The sequence below is a fragment of the Cuculus canorus genome, chromosome 1 (assembly GCF_017976375.1).
Source record: "Cuculus canorus isolate bCucCan1 chromosome 1, bCucCan1.pri, whole genome shotgun sequence".
Taxonomy (NCBI): Eukaryota; Metazoa; Chordata; class Aves; order Cuculiformes; family Cuculidae; genus Cuculus; species Cuculus canorus.
In genome coordinates this window covers 185400533-185415161 of record NC_071401.1, presented here as the reverse complement: position 1 = coordinate 185415161, position 14629 = coordinate 185400533, and the positions used below count along the sequence as shown (strand labels likewise).

The 14629-nt window shown below is 34.8% G+C and overlaps 1 protein-coding gene across 3 annotated transcripts in view; it reads left to right on the top strand.

The window, feature by feature from the left end:
- Nucleotides 1-14241, top strand: part of POT1 (protection of telomeres 1) — a 69401-nt gene extending 55160 nt beyond the window's left edge. For 2 of the 3 annotated variants that reach the window (XM_054074567.1, XM_054074572.1), the window contains 7 exons: nt 40-196; nt 1937-2142; nt 4796-4931; nt 7112-7206; nt 8794-8885; nt 11283-11388; nt 12407-14241. In XM_054074567.1, coding sequence (XP_053930542.1) covers nt 40-196; nt 1937-2142; nt 4796-4931; nt 7112-7206; nt 8794-8885; nt 11283-11388; nt 12407-12519 — 905 coding nt within the window. In that variant the 3' untranslated portion in view covers nt 12520-14241. Of the gene's footprint in view, nt 1-39; nt 197-1936; nt 2143-4795; nt 4932-7111; nt 7221-8793; nt 8886-11282; nt 11389-12406 lie in introns of those variants that run through there. The other variant, XM_054074581.1, reaches the window with a different exon arrangement.
- The last annotated feature ends 388 nt before the right edge of the window (nt 14242-14629 follow it).

The window sequence follows — 14629 nt, the reverse complement described above, 5'->3', positions numbered from 1 at the left end:
AATACGTATACATGGCATTTTTTTTCTGTTATTTTGCAGTATTAACAGATCATCAGGATTTGAAAGACACAGAACTTAAAACCATTCTGAACAGCAGGGCTCCTCAACAGTATCGCATTAGAGCAAAACTGAGAACCTATGAACCCCAGAAGCTCTATCAGTGTATTAAACTTCATTGTTCTAAATGCAACTCTTTGTAAGTATTTCACAATAAAAGCAGTTAGGAATTGTGCTATGTGTTTTGGAATGCCTAGATTTTCAATGTATTTTCATCCTCATTTTGTGTAGAATAGGCTGAATCTAAATATGTTTCATTTTGAGCAAAGATTTGAAACTGTGGGTAGGAAAACTTGAAATCATCAGATGAGTTCCATTTACAGAATCCTTTGAGTGCTTTCAGAACAATATTTTTATTATTATTTTCAAATTTAACGGTGCAGTTTTTCACATACCGAAATTGTATTTAAGTATCTGTTTCTGCTTTGCAGTTTTAAAATAAGATATGCAAACAGGTGTGATCGTCTCCAAGTGAATGAGTGAAATACTTTTGACACAGAAGTGTATCTGCCAGAGAAAGCGTCTTTTCTGGATCCAAAAATATCAGGCAAACACCATTCACCTTGGTATTTTTGTCTTTTTCCTGACCCAAGTCAGTTCACCGATAGTTTTATCATGGCACTAAAAGGGAAATAACAGTTTCTTATTGTGTCAAATAATGCTCAGTGAAATAATTGTACACCATTTCCGATGTATATTCATCTACAAATGAAAGAGGTTTGTTTAAAATGGCCTCTGCAGGAAATCTGCAGGCAGGCTGTAGAGGCTGGAAGAGTGTAATGGGTTTAATCTGGAGAGATGACCTGTTATGTTAGGTCCGTTGTGTTTGCATTTAAAATAGCAATCCAGGAGCAGAGGTGGGAAGAGTTCTTGTGAAGAGCACTGTATTCATGAAATGAAAATTTCAGGTTCAGGAAGACCTCTTGTGTTTACAGTTCTACAGTCATAGTAGAAGAATATCAAACTTTGGTTTCATAGGCAGGAGTTGTTCTGTTCACTGGTAGAAGCAGCTGCTCTTGCGTTTGAAAGTGAAATCATCAGAATGATCTGCAGGAGTTGGTGGTATTTTTTAATTTAACTTGTCTGGAGATTGGTACATACCCTCTTTCGGTGTTTTATGAATTAGCTGAAGCTTTTGCTGTTTTTTCGTTGTCCTATTTGTTATAGTTCATATTGTCCATGAAGCCAGTAGGTCTGCCTTGCTTAGGAGAAAACATTCTAATGGATTTTTCATTTGTGTGCCAGCCACTGGCTTTTTGCCTGCTGTGTGTAATATTAGTGACATTTGCATGGCCTGCATTACTACTCTGTGGTGGCAACTGGAAATCCATGAGTGGTGCACTCTAGCAGGACAGGAAAGAAAATATGTGGTGCAGAGTTGCAGATTTTCCCTTTACAGTACGTGTGAACTTACTCTCCTCTGGCCATTTTTTCTTTGACCCCCCACTGCAAAATATGCAAAGTAAAATAGTCTCGTACATAAAACGTGAAATTATATGAGCGTACATGGTCTTTTCACTGTACTTCAGTGCTATGCAGTTGTGGGGCCTTTTTAAGGCCAAACTGAAATCATATAAAGCTGTTATATTTGTTTTTCCATGGATTTGCCTATGTGTAGGTGAAGCCACTAGGCTGCATCTGCTTCTAGGTAAGATTAGATTATTTAATGTATTTATTGCCATGGAAATTAATTATCTTGTCATAATTTGCTATAGGACTCTAAATGTTTAAATTGATGTGACAAAGTTCTTTTTCTTGTACGTACTTCAACTCTCATGGCTATATTTTAATATTTATTTGGAGTGCTGCTTTCCTTGTTGCTAGAATGCTTAGGGAGAAGCTGTTGAAATCTACTCACTCATTTTGGGAATGGTTTTAGGTGGGAAGTTCCAGGAGGAGATGACTTTGACTTAATTTTACAAGGCTCTGCAGTTACTGCCCCAAACCTGGAATTACACAATACATCCTGGTATGATTCTGTAATGTGGACTACAGAGGACCAGAAACAAAGGAAAATAACTATCCATTTTGTAAAGCATGATGAAATGGTTCAACAGCCTGAAGATACTTTGATTATGATAGAAGGTAAGGTAAACTGCAAGTATGAACCTTTTATGCACAGTGTCCACTCTCAGAATCTACAAAGTTAAGATACATTGAAATTGTATTCAGTGTAAGTAGTGATGATCATAAGTGAATCTTCAAAGAAAAGAAAAACTCAGCTAGAACTTTTGAGTTACTGATGTGTAAACAGGAAAAAGTAATCTGTGAAGGTCTTGTAAGGTGCTTTTGTCTATTTTAAGACTATACTAGTGAGTTTATTGTTGATGCTGCTAAAATTAACATCTGAACAGGTGGGATTTTTTCTAGCTATGTTTACTGATTTTTCAGTTCTGATTTGAAAACCTGCCAAGTCTGCTAAAAAACCCTATTTTTAGTCTTGATGTGGAAAAGCCTACAATTAACTTTGTCTGCCTCTGGATGTCAGTGTTGTTTCAGATTAGTAAAGCTTTTCTCACTGTGAGAGTTTTTGTTTGGGTTTCATCAGATTTTCTCAGGGAAGAGAAGTAGCCGCTGAACTTTAAACAAAGCAGTTCAGCAAGAACACTAATGAGGAATGCTGCAAGGAGGATAAGAGTAGTAAATAATTGCATATGGTATCATTCTGAGTTCAAACAAAGTCTTCAGTTGTGCTCAAGTAGTGGTATGAATAAACAAATATAAGTCAGGTGGTCCTTTGTGTAGGGCAATGACGAAATCCCCTCTGTTTTCTGCTTTGTTTTATATTCAGCTGGTTCTGATAGCTGCTTTGTTTCTGACATATTCCAAACTGATTTTTTTTTCAATTTAACCTTATCTTTGTAAAAACAAAAGAAAAAATAATCTGTTTCTACTTTATTTTTCTAAAATAACTTAACGATATAAATTGGTAAACCTTTTTCAGCTGTTAAAATTCCAGCAGCCAAGTATGTGCATATAGAGATGTGCTTCATGTTAGAGTGAAAGGAAAAGGTATAATCAGTGTTTTAGCACTTTTTTTCCCAAAACATTGATCGTGAACCTTGCCAAATCTACATTTGCTGTCTTTAAGTTTTTGGAGATGGAGATCTTGACGTATGCATAGGAATTTTCCCAGCACTTCTGCAGATACAGACGAGTCTCAAAGGCCAAGCACATTATGATGTTCATTAGAAAGAGGTGGTCTAGATTCTACTCATTTGTTAAACACAAGCAATTTGCTCTTCTGCAATATGGTATTCTTCCCCATAATCGTTATGCTGAAGTGAGGACATCTTTTTGAGTGCTTGGCAGCTATTGGGATGGAATTGAGGGAGTAGTTGGATAATGGAGAGAATTTTATGTGGCACCGGATTGAGGGAAGTCCATAACTATGGACTACAGATTAGCTGAACGGAAGAGTGAAATGTTATGGTTCACAAGTAGATTAATGCTCTTCTGTTATTCTCATTTGTACATGAAATGGCTGTGATTCATACAGTTGTCAACTGCTGCTATTTCTCTGTGGTTTATACCAGTCTCTTAGAAGATTACATTTGCTTGATGTAATTTAGTATTACAGTGAAATTGAAATTCTGGAGACCTTTTGGCAATGCCAAATAAAATTACCCTGAATTTTGTACGTTCATTCCTTGAATGAGAGTTCAAAAGTACACAAGAGGCTTTATGTGCATCACTGTATTTGGAGGACTTCTGTTTTCTGACCTTTTGGGATTCATTTCAACTATCTGTTCGTCTGTTTTCTTTAATTATTTTTTTCCTATAAGTTGATTGAGGAGGTTTCATGGTGTACAATTTTACGTCACCAGTAATAATGCAATTTTATTGATTTTATTTTCTTTAGTTACATCTGCAATACAACTAACAAATATTTGCAAATATTACTTGTTACAAAGTTTTTGAAATATCTTACTTAGTGTGCACAATGGAGTTGTAAAATAATTTTCTCACTTTTTTATTGTTGTTCAAGAGCTGATTAAATCATACGTATTTGTTGAAATATTTCCAAAGAGCTGTTCTCTGTGTGTTACATGAATAAATTTACCACATACCCACTGAATTTGTGAAATGTCAGAAAGAGTCGGTAATCAGTTCTGCACGAAACAAAGACAGCTTAACTCATGATTTGTAATAAATTTTAAAGAACTTTTTCCTGTCATTGGAATTGGTATGTCTCAGGGTTTCAACTGTAATATCTTAAATTTCTGTGTTCCTCTTATGGCCTCAATTATAATAGTGCTCAAATTCTCATCAAGTTTTGTCATTCCTCATTTCCCACCTCATGTCAATTACTACGTGGTTAAATAGCTACTTTTTCGTAAACTCCTAATTAGAAATTAACTTATTTTTGCACTTAAAAGCTAAAAAAAGTTACTTAGCAATTGCAAAAAGTCAGCTTATCTTTTTTTCAAGAAAATTGTTATTAAAATCATAGTAGAAATTAAAGTGATGCTAACTAAATACAACATCATGGTTACAGTGATAACTGCGAGGAAGATACTAAGGCATCTGCTCTGATAAATGTCCATCTTTGATTCTTTATTGAGTCTGTTGTTGATTAAGAATAGAAGGTTATCAACCATCTCTTCCTTTTTCCATAGCGAGTCTTTATTTTCATTGAAGGTCCTGAACCTAACATCTGATCAGCCAAGAAATGAAAGTTATTCAATTTATTCTTGATTACAGTTTAAAATACATACTTTTCTTTTTTTTTTAATAGGTGGAACACTAAAGGAAATCTGGAAGCTTACGAAAAGATTTAAATGTGTTATTCCCGTAAGATCCACAGAAGATGATCTTGAATTATTAGATCTTTCAGCTCCTTTTCTTTTACAAGGGAACATAAAATACTACGGGTCGGTTAAAAGTATTTGTTGACATTTTAGGAATTGCAGTGAGACTTAGAGATCATTAGTAATTCAAACCACAGTGCTCAAGGGATAACTTACCCAAAGATCCTTTTGATTCAAAATGCAGTTCCAAGATCTGGGATGAAGTATCATACTGTTACCTTATATGAAAGGACTCAGCAGGAGCTGGGCATTGAGTTGCTCTATAAATCTAATACCATTAATTAGACAGCACCCAGGGTTCAGTCTTGCCTATGGTGTATGGTTAAGGCAGTATCCTACAGAGTACACTACTACCTCAGTCCTGTAGGCAGCAGGAAAATTTCTATGCAGAAATATTGTGTGTTTCACGTAAACCTTAAAGCTTCCTTTAAGGCCTGATAAAATGAGTACACATAGTTATTTCTCCTTGTCATATATTGTTTTGGCTTTTCCAGATATGGCTGTCCACAGCTTTTTTAAATAAATTCAATATATGAGTATTGCTACTGGGAGTGGATCTTCACCAGAACAAAGTATTTCCCCTTGCACTTTCATAACCAATATATTTCCCCAGCTACACACAACTCTCCTTCAGACATAGTTGTATGTTTAAATGGCTGTATTTTGTAAGCCAACGCTTTATAAGATATTCCATGATTGTTTGTAGGATATTTAGGAAGGAACCTCACAAGGATATTGACATTTCAGATTATTTCAGACTTTGTTCCATGTGCTTTTTGTATCGGTAGCATAAGGTCTAAAGGCGATTCAATATAGCAAACTGAAAACCAAAATTATTTTTGGTGTAGGAATGAGCTTGAATATCTGTATAAATATCTGTATGCGTGTGCATGTGCATGTATATTCATATATATATATAAAAACCACACACATTTGCATATAAAAAACAAAATTCACAGTTAAGTTGCTTTGCTGGAATTTGGGTGGGTTTTTTAAGGAAAAAAATAACTGCACTAAGTTTGTTCTTTTATCACTTAAGCAGAACTAGTGCTATTGATTTCTATGACATGTTTTGCATGTAATTCTAGAAGATAATAAATGTCTATTAAGTTGTAACTGTAATATACTAGCACAGAGGCAGAATCTGGAAAAAACAGATGTTCTATAATTTTGTTTCTTGAGGCAAAAGGAAACAACTTTGAAAACAGTTCTTCGGTAGTTTTGTCCACTTGCAGCATCTGCTTAGTATTTAGTGGCAGATAGGAATGGTTGGACTCAATGATCCAAGAGGTCTTTTCCATCCTGATGATTCTGTGATTCTGTGTTGTGTATAAAATTTATTATTACTGGTGTAAATACACCACTAATAAAATAAATCATTTTAATAACTCATAGTTTGTTTTTTTTTTAAATTAGCAAAGCAAAACTTCTCCTTTACCCCTGTAGTGTTTTTAGAGCATGCAAGAAGTTCAGATTCATTCCTGCTTTTACAAAATGAGATGTTACTTGTGTTGTTAAACAACAAAGTAGTGATGCATGAATATACATTTAGTAACATCATCATCTTAGAATCATGGAATGGTTTGGGCTGAAAGGGACCTCTAAAGATCATCTAGTCCAACGACCTGCCATGGGCAGGGTCATATTTCACTAGATTGGGTTGCTCAAAGCCCCATCCAACCTGACCTTGAACAATTCCATTGATGGGGCGTCCATACCTTCCCTGGGCAACCTGTTCCAGTGTCTCGCCACACTTATTGCAAAGAATTTCTTCCTCCTGTACAATCTGGACTTACCCTCTTTCAATTTAAAACTATTGCCTCTTGTTTTGTCAATATAGGCTTTATTAAAAAATCTCCCGTAGTCTTTCCGATAAGCCCTCTTTTGTATATTGAAAGGTCACAATAAGGTCTCCCCAGAGCCTTCTGTCCTCTAGGCTGAACAGCTCCAACTCTCTCAGCCTTGATGTACAGTTTTTCTCCTTTCTATTCACTGAGATGGTCTTTTCCAGACTAAAATGATTTTTTTCTTCTCAGGGATAATCAAAAGCATCATTAAGGGGTTTGATGTGGTTTAAAGCTTGTGTGTCTGGTAAAACAGTTATTTTAAACAGCAACAGAAGTAGTTTTGCACTCCAACTGATTAAGGGAACCAGATTTTTTTTTTTGTTCTTCTTTGCAGAAAACTTCTAGTGTAAATAAACCACTGTTTGGTTAGTCTCAGTATCTTGTTTTAAATGCTAGGTGCATGCGGTGTTCAACTCCAAAGCCTATTGAGTGTCTCAGTTCCATTGCAGCAGAACAACAACCATCATGGGAACCAACTGAAATAGCAAGAGGTCAGTTAACATGATGTTGCCCTGAAATAATTTTGTGCCTTGATTCTCAAGTGTGTATATGAAATATTTTGGTTTCTGGTTGCATTTTTTTACAGGGAGCCTGTAATTTGTTGTTATGCATATGAGTATAAAGCTGTAAAATCCATTCACCTCCTTCCAGCTGAAATAACTTATGTACTTTTGAAATCATTTCAATATGAATTAAAGGATTTTATATGCTGAATAGTTTCTTTTACCTTAGGTGTTGATAGTTGCACCTGTTATAGTACAGATATGAAGAAATTTTGGTTCCAAATGTCATTTATTAAACTGTATACATGCTTGCAGTCCTAGAAGTGAGTCTTGCTTTTCCATTTGAAGACACAGTTTTTCTGACCTGAACTATATGGAGTCTTATTTAATGACTAGTACCAATTAGATTTTTATTTTCTATAGGCTTTATCAATGCTAAGCATATTTTATAGAGTCTGCAAGAAATAATATTAAAATGAAAGGAACTTTAACATGCATGCACATTCCATGCTTTGTGTGTTCCTTGTTGGCATGTAGTCAACATGTCCAAATAATAGAGGTAAAATCAAGCTTAAAATTTCACAACATATTAGGGAAATGGAATATTTTCATGTTTGCCAGTTTGCATTCCGAGACATGAAGTTGGAATATCTAGCAGTGCTGAAGCTCGGTAAAGACTTTATAAAGGAAAAAAAAATATTTGAACAATATAGTGGTTCTCTTAAATAAGTTGTTGTAATTGAGTTCTAGTAAATAAATGAGAAGTAATATATAACTGACAGTGTTACAGCACCTGCAGTTGGCATTTAATCCTCAAACTGATTACAATATTCCTTAAATCCTTTCTGAAATTTCAAGTGTTTTATGTATATTATCCTTGTATCGTCTGTATTTTCAGACTAAATGATAACCTGCAAGTATATTGGATCAGTTGAACATAAAATGACTAGACAATCTAAGTAAATGTACCCACAAAAGTCTGATGCAGAGTTGCAGTAACTTTGTATGTTTAAGATATTTTATGTTTGCAAATAACAGTTACTGCTGCCAGCTTGAGAATGGCTACGGGCATTTACTTTGCTGGAATATGTTCAGAACGGCCAGCGAAGTTTTTCTTAATAAGACTTTGCCTCGTAGCTTTTACTACATCATATGAAATAAATTGTTTTCCTCAGAAGATATATTTTCAGGTGAAATGCTCTCTTATTCTCACTGAATTAAATGCAAGTCTCCCTTAATCTTTCATGGATAAAAGAACATGGGTAGGAGATCTCACCAAGGTAGGATCTAAGATCTAAGCAAATATTAGCATTTCTTTTACTGGGATGAGAATAAGTACTTAAAAATCTTTTTGCATTTGTATTTACTCATCTGTTAAAGTGTTTCTAGACAAAATGCAAAGCACTTCTGAAATATGAACTATTCTGAAATATGAACTATTTGGCCTGCCAGTTTATACTTTTAATGACAGTATTCGAAATAAGTTACTGTTGAAGGAGGGATATTGTCAGTTTGAGTTCATACAGTTTCTCTTCCGTGTTCACTCTAAAAAAACTTTTTTTTTCCCCCCTTCAGTTTTAGGTATTGAGCCACTCCAGTATGTTTTCGTTATGAAATTTACACTGGTTGATGGAACAGGAACACTAAATGCATACCTTTTTGATTATGTAAGTAAGTCTAAATAAAGGTATACTCTACAGATTATTTATTTGCTTTTAATATTGCGTATGTATGTACATAAGGATTCATTTTGTGTTACCTGCAGTATATTGCTGGGACAGTTACATGTACTGTAACAGTATTAATACTGTCCATCAGTGGATATGCACAGAATGTCATTTTTAGTAGTTTCAGTAATATCACAGTATAAAATATCAAAGCATGAAGACAAAACTGAATCTTGTAGATACATTATTTGGAATTTCCATGGCTGAATTTCTCTTTTATTTGCAATGTTGCATTATACAACCTGAATGCTGGATGAATGATGGGAGTGTTTTAGGATTTATGCAGGTAACTTCTGGATTAGTCCAAAATCTCATTACCTCGTTTTTTTAACATTCAGTAGAATCTATCCATTCAGTAATTCTTTATATTTTTTTCATGTGACCATGAGGTAGAAGAGGCCTTCCATTTTTTAAAATGTATTTTTGTTTGCAGTTGAAATATCTGTTGCCATATACTTTGTGGGTTTTTTTTCCTTTTGTGGGTTTTTTCCTTTTATTTTACCTTTTGGGTTTGTTTGTTAGTTTGTTGTTTACACACACATGCATACACCTGTTTTAATTACTACCCTAGACTTTGAGATAGTGTGTCAATCATTTTGAAATGGGAAAATAATAAAAAAGTGAGAACATGGTAAAGAAGAGAATTGTAATTTAAAATAGATTAGTATTGTATTGTACCTTTTCTCCTTCTGTAAATGCATTTGTGTATTTTCTTATTCCAACAATTCATAGCTGGGAATATCATGATCTCAGAATACACATTTGGAGTAATCTATCTACCCAAATGGAAAATAGTCAGTGTAGTGGCACTTCAGAGTTATAACTTTGTCCAAAAATGAGACAGAAAATTCAGTGGGATTTTTTTCCCCACAGCAGTGCTATTTAATATGTATGTATCTGCATATTTTCCATCATTATACTAAATGACTTTGAATTGGATATTGAAGGGAAAAGTCTTCCTTGTTGCATTTTAAGACTCTAAGTAAAAAATAATATTGGAAAAAAATACAAATCTGTTTTCTTAAAATACAGTGTACTAGCAACAAATGAACTCAAAGACTGCAATCCCCATTTCAGCTAGTCATCTTTTCCTTTTACTGTCCTTTTTCCATCACATGTCAAGAAACTAAACTGCAAAAGAAAGGAGGGGAAGGATTTTAAACCATCTCTTGATACACAATTCCAAAACTCTCTATACTTCAAGATACCTCAGATTCTTACCAGATACTGCTCAGTACTACAGCTTAGCTGCAGGAAACACAATTTCTTTTGAAGTGCCAGCTGCAAGCATTCCTGCTGATGGCACTTCAAAGACAAGCCATTACCTTCCAGGCCTAAACTCCGTGTCCTTCAGCAGCACCACCTGAGAAGGAGCTACGCTTCATTCAAGTGTGGCTTTACACTAGCTTCCAGTCCCATTTCTGTAGGAACACTCTCAGTTCTTTTCTTTCCTCTCCTCTCCTCTTTATAGGAAAAGTCATTGAAGGAAAGAATGGAAAAGTTTTACAGTCAAAGAAGAATTGGAAAAGTGAGAGGAAAAAGTAGTTTGTGTCAATTTTGCTGCTGGATTATGTGCTAATCACTTCCACTAAATGTTTCATAAAAAATTACAAAGGCAGATTGTTCTGTATTTGTGTCTTTTAACAAAAAGGAGAAATTGCCATCAAAATCCATAGCTTCTAAGGCATAAGATGATGACCCTTTAGAGATACGAAAAATCAGGTAACAAACTTGGAAAGAACAAAATGGAGTTTTGTCAGTCATGCTTACTGTATATGGTTTAAAAATACACAGAAAAGGTTTATTTAACATTTTCATAATCTTTCTGTTCTTTATTTTACTCCTTCATTCAGAAATGTACCCCACAGTAAAAGCCTTTCTCCATAGTTTCTAAAACTCAAAAATTGAACTCAGCTAAAGCCAGGTTGCAGTATCCCCTTGTTTTCAAGTGACTTAGTTCCTCTCAGAGTGGTCTGCTCACTGCAGTGAGGGACTGTTGAAGAGAACTGACCATCCTTTCCAGCCATAACATTGTCTGGTTATGGAGGTTTATGAGGAACACGTGCCATTTATCTATACAGACCTATATGTGTGCTTTCTGGATGGCTGTAGTCCCTGAAATACTCAGGTGTACTGAAATTCAGACTATGAATTTTTTCAGACAGTTTGGATTTTTTCTGTGTCTGAACAGTTGTAGAAATAATACAGTTCCTCTGTTGTGTTACCTATCTGGATAATTTTAAGTTTCTTAGATGATAAAAGACTATGCAGTCAGTGGTTTGGCTAATGATTTCTTACCCCTCTTCAAACACCTCATACTTTTCTGTTCTTTTCCAGGAAAAGTTTTTCCAAATTCCAGCCTCTGAAATCTTAACTAATAATTTTCTTCAGCAAAAGATGCAGATGACCATGAACACGCTCTGTCCTCCGGGGAGAAAATTAGGTCAGCTTACCATTATTTTAAAGGGGGGATGGGAAGGGAAAGCGTCTTTCAGTGTGCTATTGCAAATGCAAAGTCTTAGAATTCAACTTGTGCATGGACAAAACAGAACAGAGAAATCCAAGAGTCTGTAAGGAGAGTTCCAATTAATTTGGTTTGATACGTTTCTTTAATAGTAGAATTCCCCTTTGAGAAAGAAGGCTAATTGTTTGGTAAATACTCATATAGAATGCGGTGGTGTTTGATACAGTCACGTGTATGCAGGCACTAACGTGTCATTTGTATTCATATGGAAGTTAAACAGAACACCCTTACACTGAATGTCGTAGCACGTTAGGGAAAACTGAACAGGGATTCAACATATGGCACATGCTTTGGATGACATTCTGCTTTTGATTGTATGTGCTGATTTAGGGCACCCTTTGCTACCGGAAATATCCATGGAAATTGAGCAAAAATTTAATCCAAATCCAGTCACAGAAATTTTTGTGCAATATTTCTGTTGTGGCAGAAGTTAGCTCTGCTTAAACCACACATATCCAAGGTAGCTGTATGTCTCTGCAGCAGCTCCAACCTCCAGAGCATACTCCCTTGAAGTACATGGCTGTCAGTGACCATGACAACCACCCTGGAATCTTCATGCTTATAAAATATATTCCACCTGGAATCTTCACCATGCTTATAAAAAATGGCCCTATTCTAAAGGGTGTAAAGGATGTTCTTTCTGTGAGAAAGGAAATTGTCTTATTGAGACACATGGGGATGAGTTTTTCTTGTTGGAAGGTCTTTATAAGTACTATACTGTGGTACAACTTTTCATACAAAGTGGGTGGCGGGGAGGCTTGGAATATTGTCACTGAACACCATTTCATATGGTGTTGGAAGTTTCAAGATACATATTGGAATTTCAAAAATAGTAATTCTTTTTTTTCCTATTAACTGTTTTTTACATTTAGATATTCTACCATTCTTGTAGAAGTTAAAAATGAGTATTAAATAGTAATTTGATTTTTGTTTGTAGATGACTTGCCATGGCTGGAATGCTTCATCAAGTCCTATAATGTCAGAGATGTGATGAAACAGCAAGTTTATTACCAAATTTTTGACACTACAGTTGCTGAAGATGTTGTATAGTGGTGTGTTGCTAATAGGAAGTAATCCAGTAAGAATATAGTATTAAGGGGCTATGGGATCAGAGTCTGTATGAAAAAAAATCTTTGTTCCTTTCTTAGGAATTCAGCCCATATGTGTGAAGTTTTATTTTATATACTAATATGAAAGAGAATTATGCTTTGATGCACGTACTACTTTCCTGGCATACGGCATCGTGATCTGAGTGCAAGTGGAGGTTTTCACTGAATGCTACTTGGCTCAGATTGGTGGAAGCAATCTAGTGTCTATCTGTCCCTCAAAAAGACAGTGATGAGGTTACTCTGAACTGATGAGTTTTACTTAGACATACAGTCAGAATGATGCTTTGCTCATTTCTGTATTAAGTAAACTGTCAGCAACGAATGAGGAAAGGAGCTCTTCAGTAAACTTTCTCTCAGACTTCTTTGTGCAAGCATACGTTGCTGTTCTCAGTAAGCAATTTTGGCAGAGAGGTGGTCCATTTTTAAAAATTTCTTTCATTTTGCACTGAATGTACACGTAGACAGAACTCTTCCTGTTAATCATGCTGAGGGAACTGCTGTGTATACCAGTTCCTGTAGATTTGATGGGCTTATGAATGTGAATATGTAATATCATTAAAATTAAAGTCAAGGCATGAAAGTATGGTAGTGTAAAATTGTGAAATGAATATTGACATTTGCTAGATTGCAGTGAATTTAAGGTGGCTCTATAGGATATCAAAGTTGTTAGCATGCTTATTAGCTGGGTCTTTGTTTCCAAAGGCTAAATTTACTGTCAGATTACACTGCCCAGATCTGTCTTTTCTATCTTACATAATCCGCTTGTATGACTAAATTCAGAGATAAAGAACTGATCTAGTGTTATCATGGCTTGAAAATACTTGTGGACTAGAAAAAATACTTTGTGGTTTTACTTGACATTCAGAAGTCTATAGGACAAATTCAGGACATGTTTCTCCGATGATTGTTAATGTAGAAATTCCTGTTAAATCAAATGCTTTCCATCAGACAAAAATTACTTGGTATTTACAACAGCTATTTTTTAAGGGAGTTCAGAAGCAAGATGAAACAATTGCAAATAGATTACTGTCTTTATAGTACATGACTTTTTTTTGTTTACTTTTTCAGGGCTGTTTAGTAGTTTATGCAATTTGTCATTTAAAATTTCATCTAAATATCTTCTGATAATTTTTTTGGCGTTCTAAAAAATTATACTGAATTTGTGTCATAAACCAGGAAATCATGTTCCTTATTGATTGGGGTGTAAGGAGAACCAATCTTAAAATGGTTTGTTGATATTTCCAGTAAAAGGTATAAAAAAAAATAAACCATCTTTGGAACTGAGCAAACGGTTTACCAAAGACCAATACTGGCTTTATGAAAACTTGCCTGAATCTGTGACTAGATGCATTGAGGGAGAAACAATTATAACAAGTTATGAGATATGGGCCACATCCAAACTATTTCAGAAGTTAGGGATGAAGTTGAAGGCAATCTTTTTTACTTTTCTTGTACTGAGTGTATGAAAACATGGATTTTATTTTTAAATTTTTGTTACCAACACTGTACATTTTTTCTAAATAAGTCTTTTCTAAATAAGTCTTTGTGAAGAATATGTTTCAAACTTCAGTGTAAACTCACTCAATTTCACCACATCCCTTGTCTGAGGATCCCTGCCTGAAAACTCTGCATATAAATCACTTGTATTTTTTTTTCCCTGTTGAAGATTGTATTAAATAATAAAGATTTTTTTACAAATATTGAGGTGTACTTGACTTTTTAGTTTCTTGTTCATAAGAATATGGAAACTGTCATCAGTAGACTTCATCTGAGAAAATGCTCCAAATGAATGTTTGTATAGTTTGTTAGATTGAAATATACATGTTTAATTTTCTTTCTACATATAATTTATAGAAATAATGTTAATTAGTAATTAAAAATTCTGTATTTGACAGTACTAAAGATCACTGTATAGAAATACTGCATAGATAGCTGAAAATGTGTGTCATTGGTAGCCTTTATATGGAGCAATGGAAGTCACTGAGATGGGACTTGGACCTTTAGTTACTTATCCTGGTAAATGCTGAGGCCTGTGGAGAGCTGACTCCTGG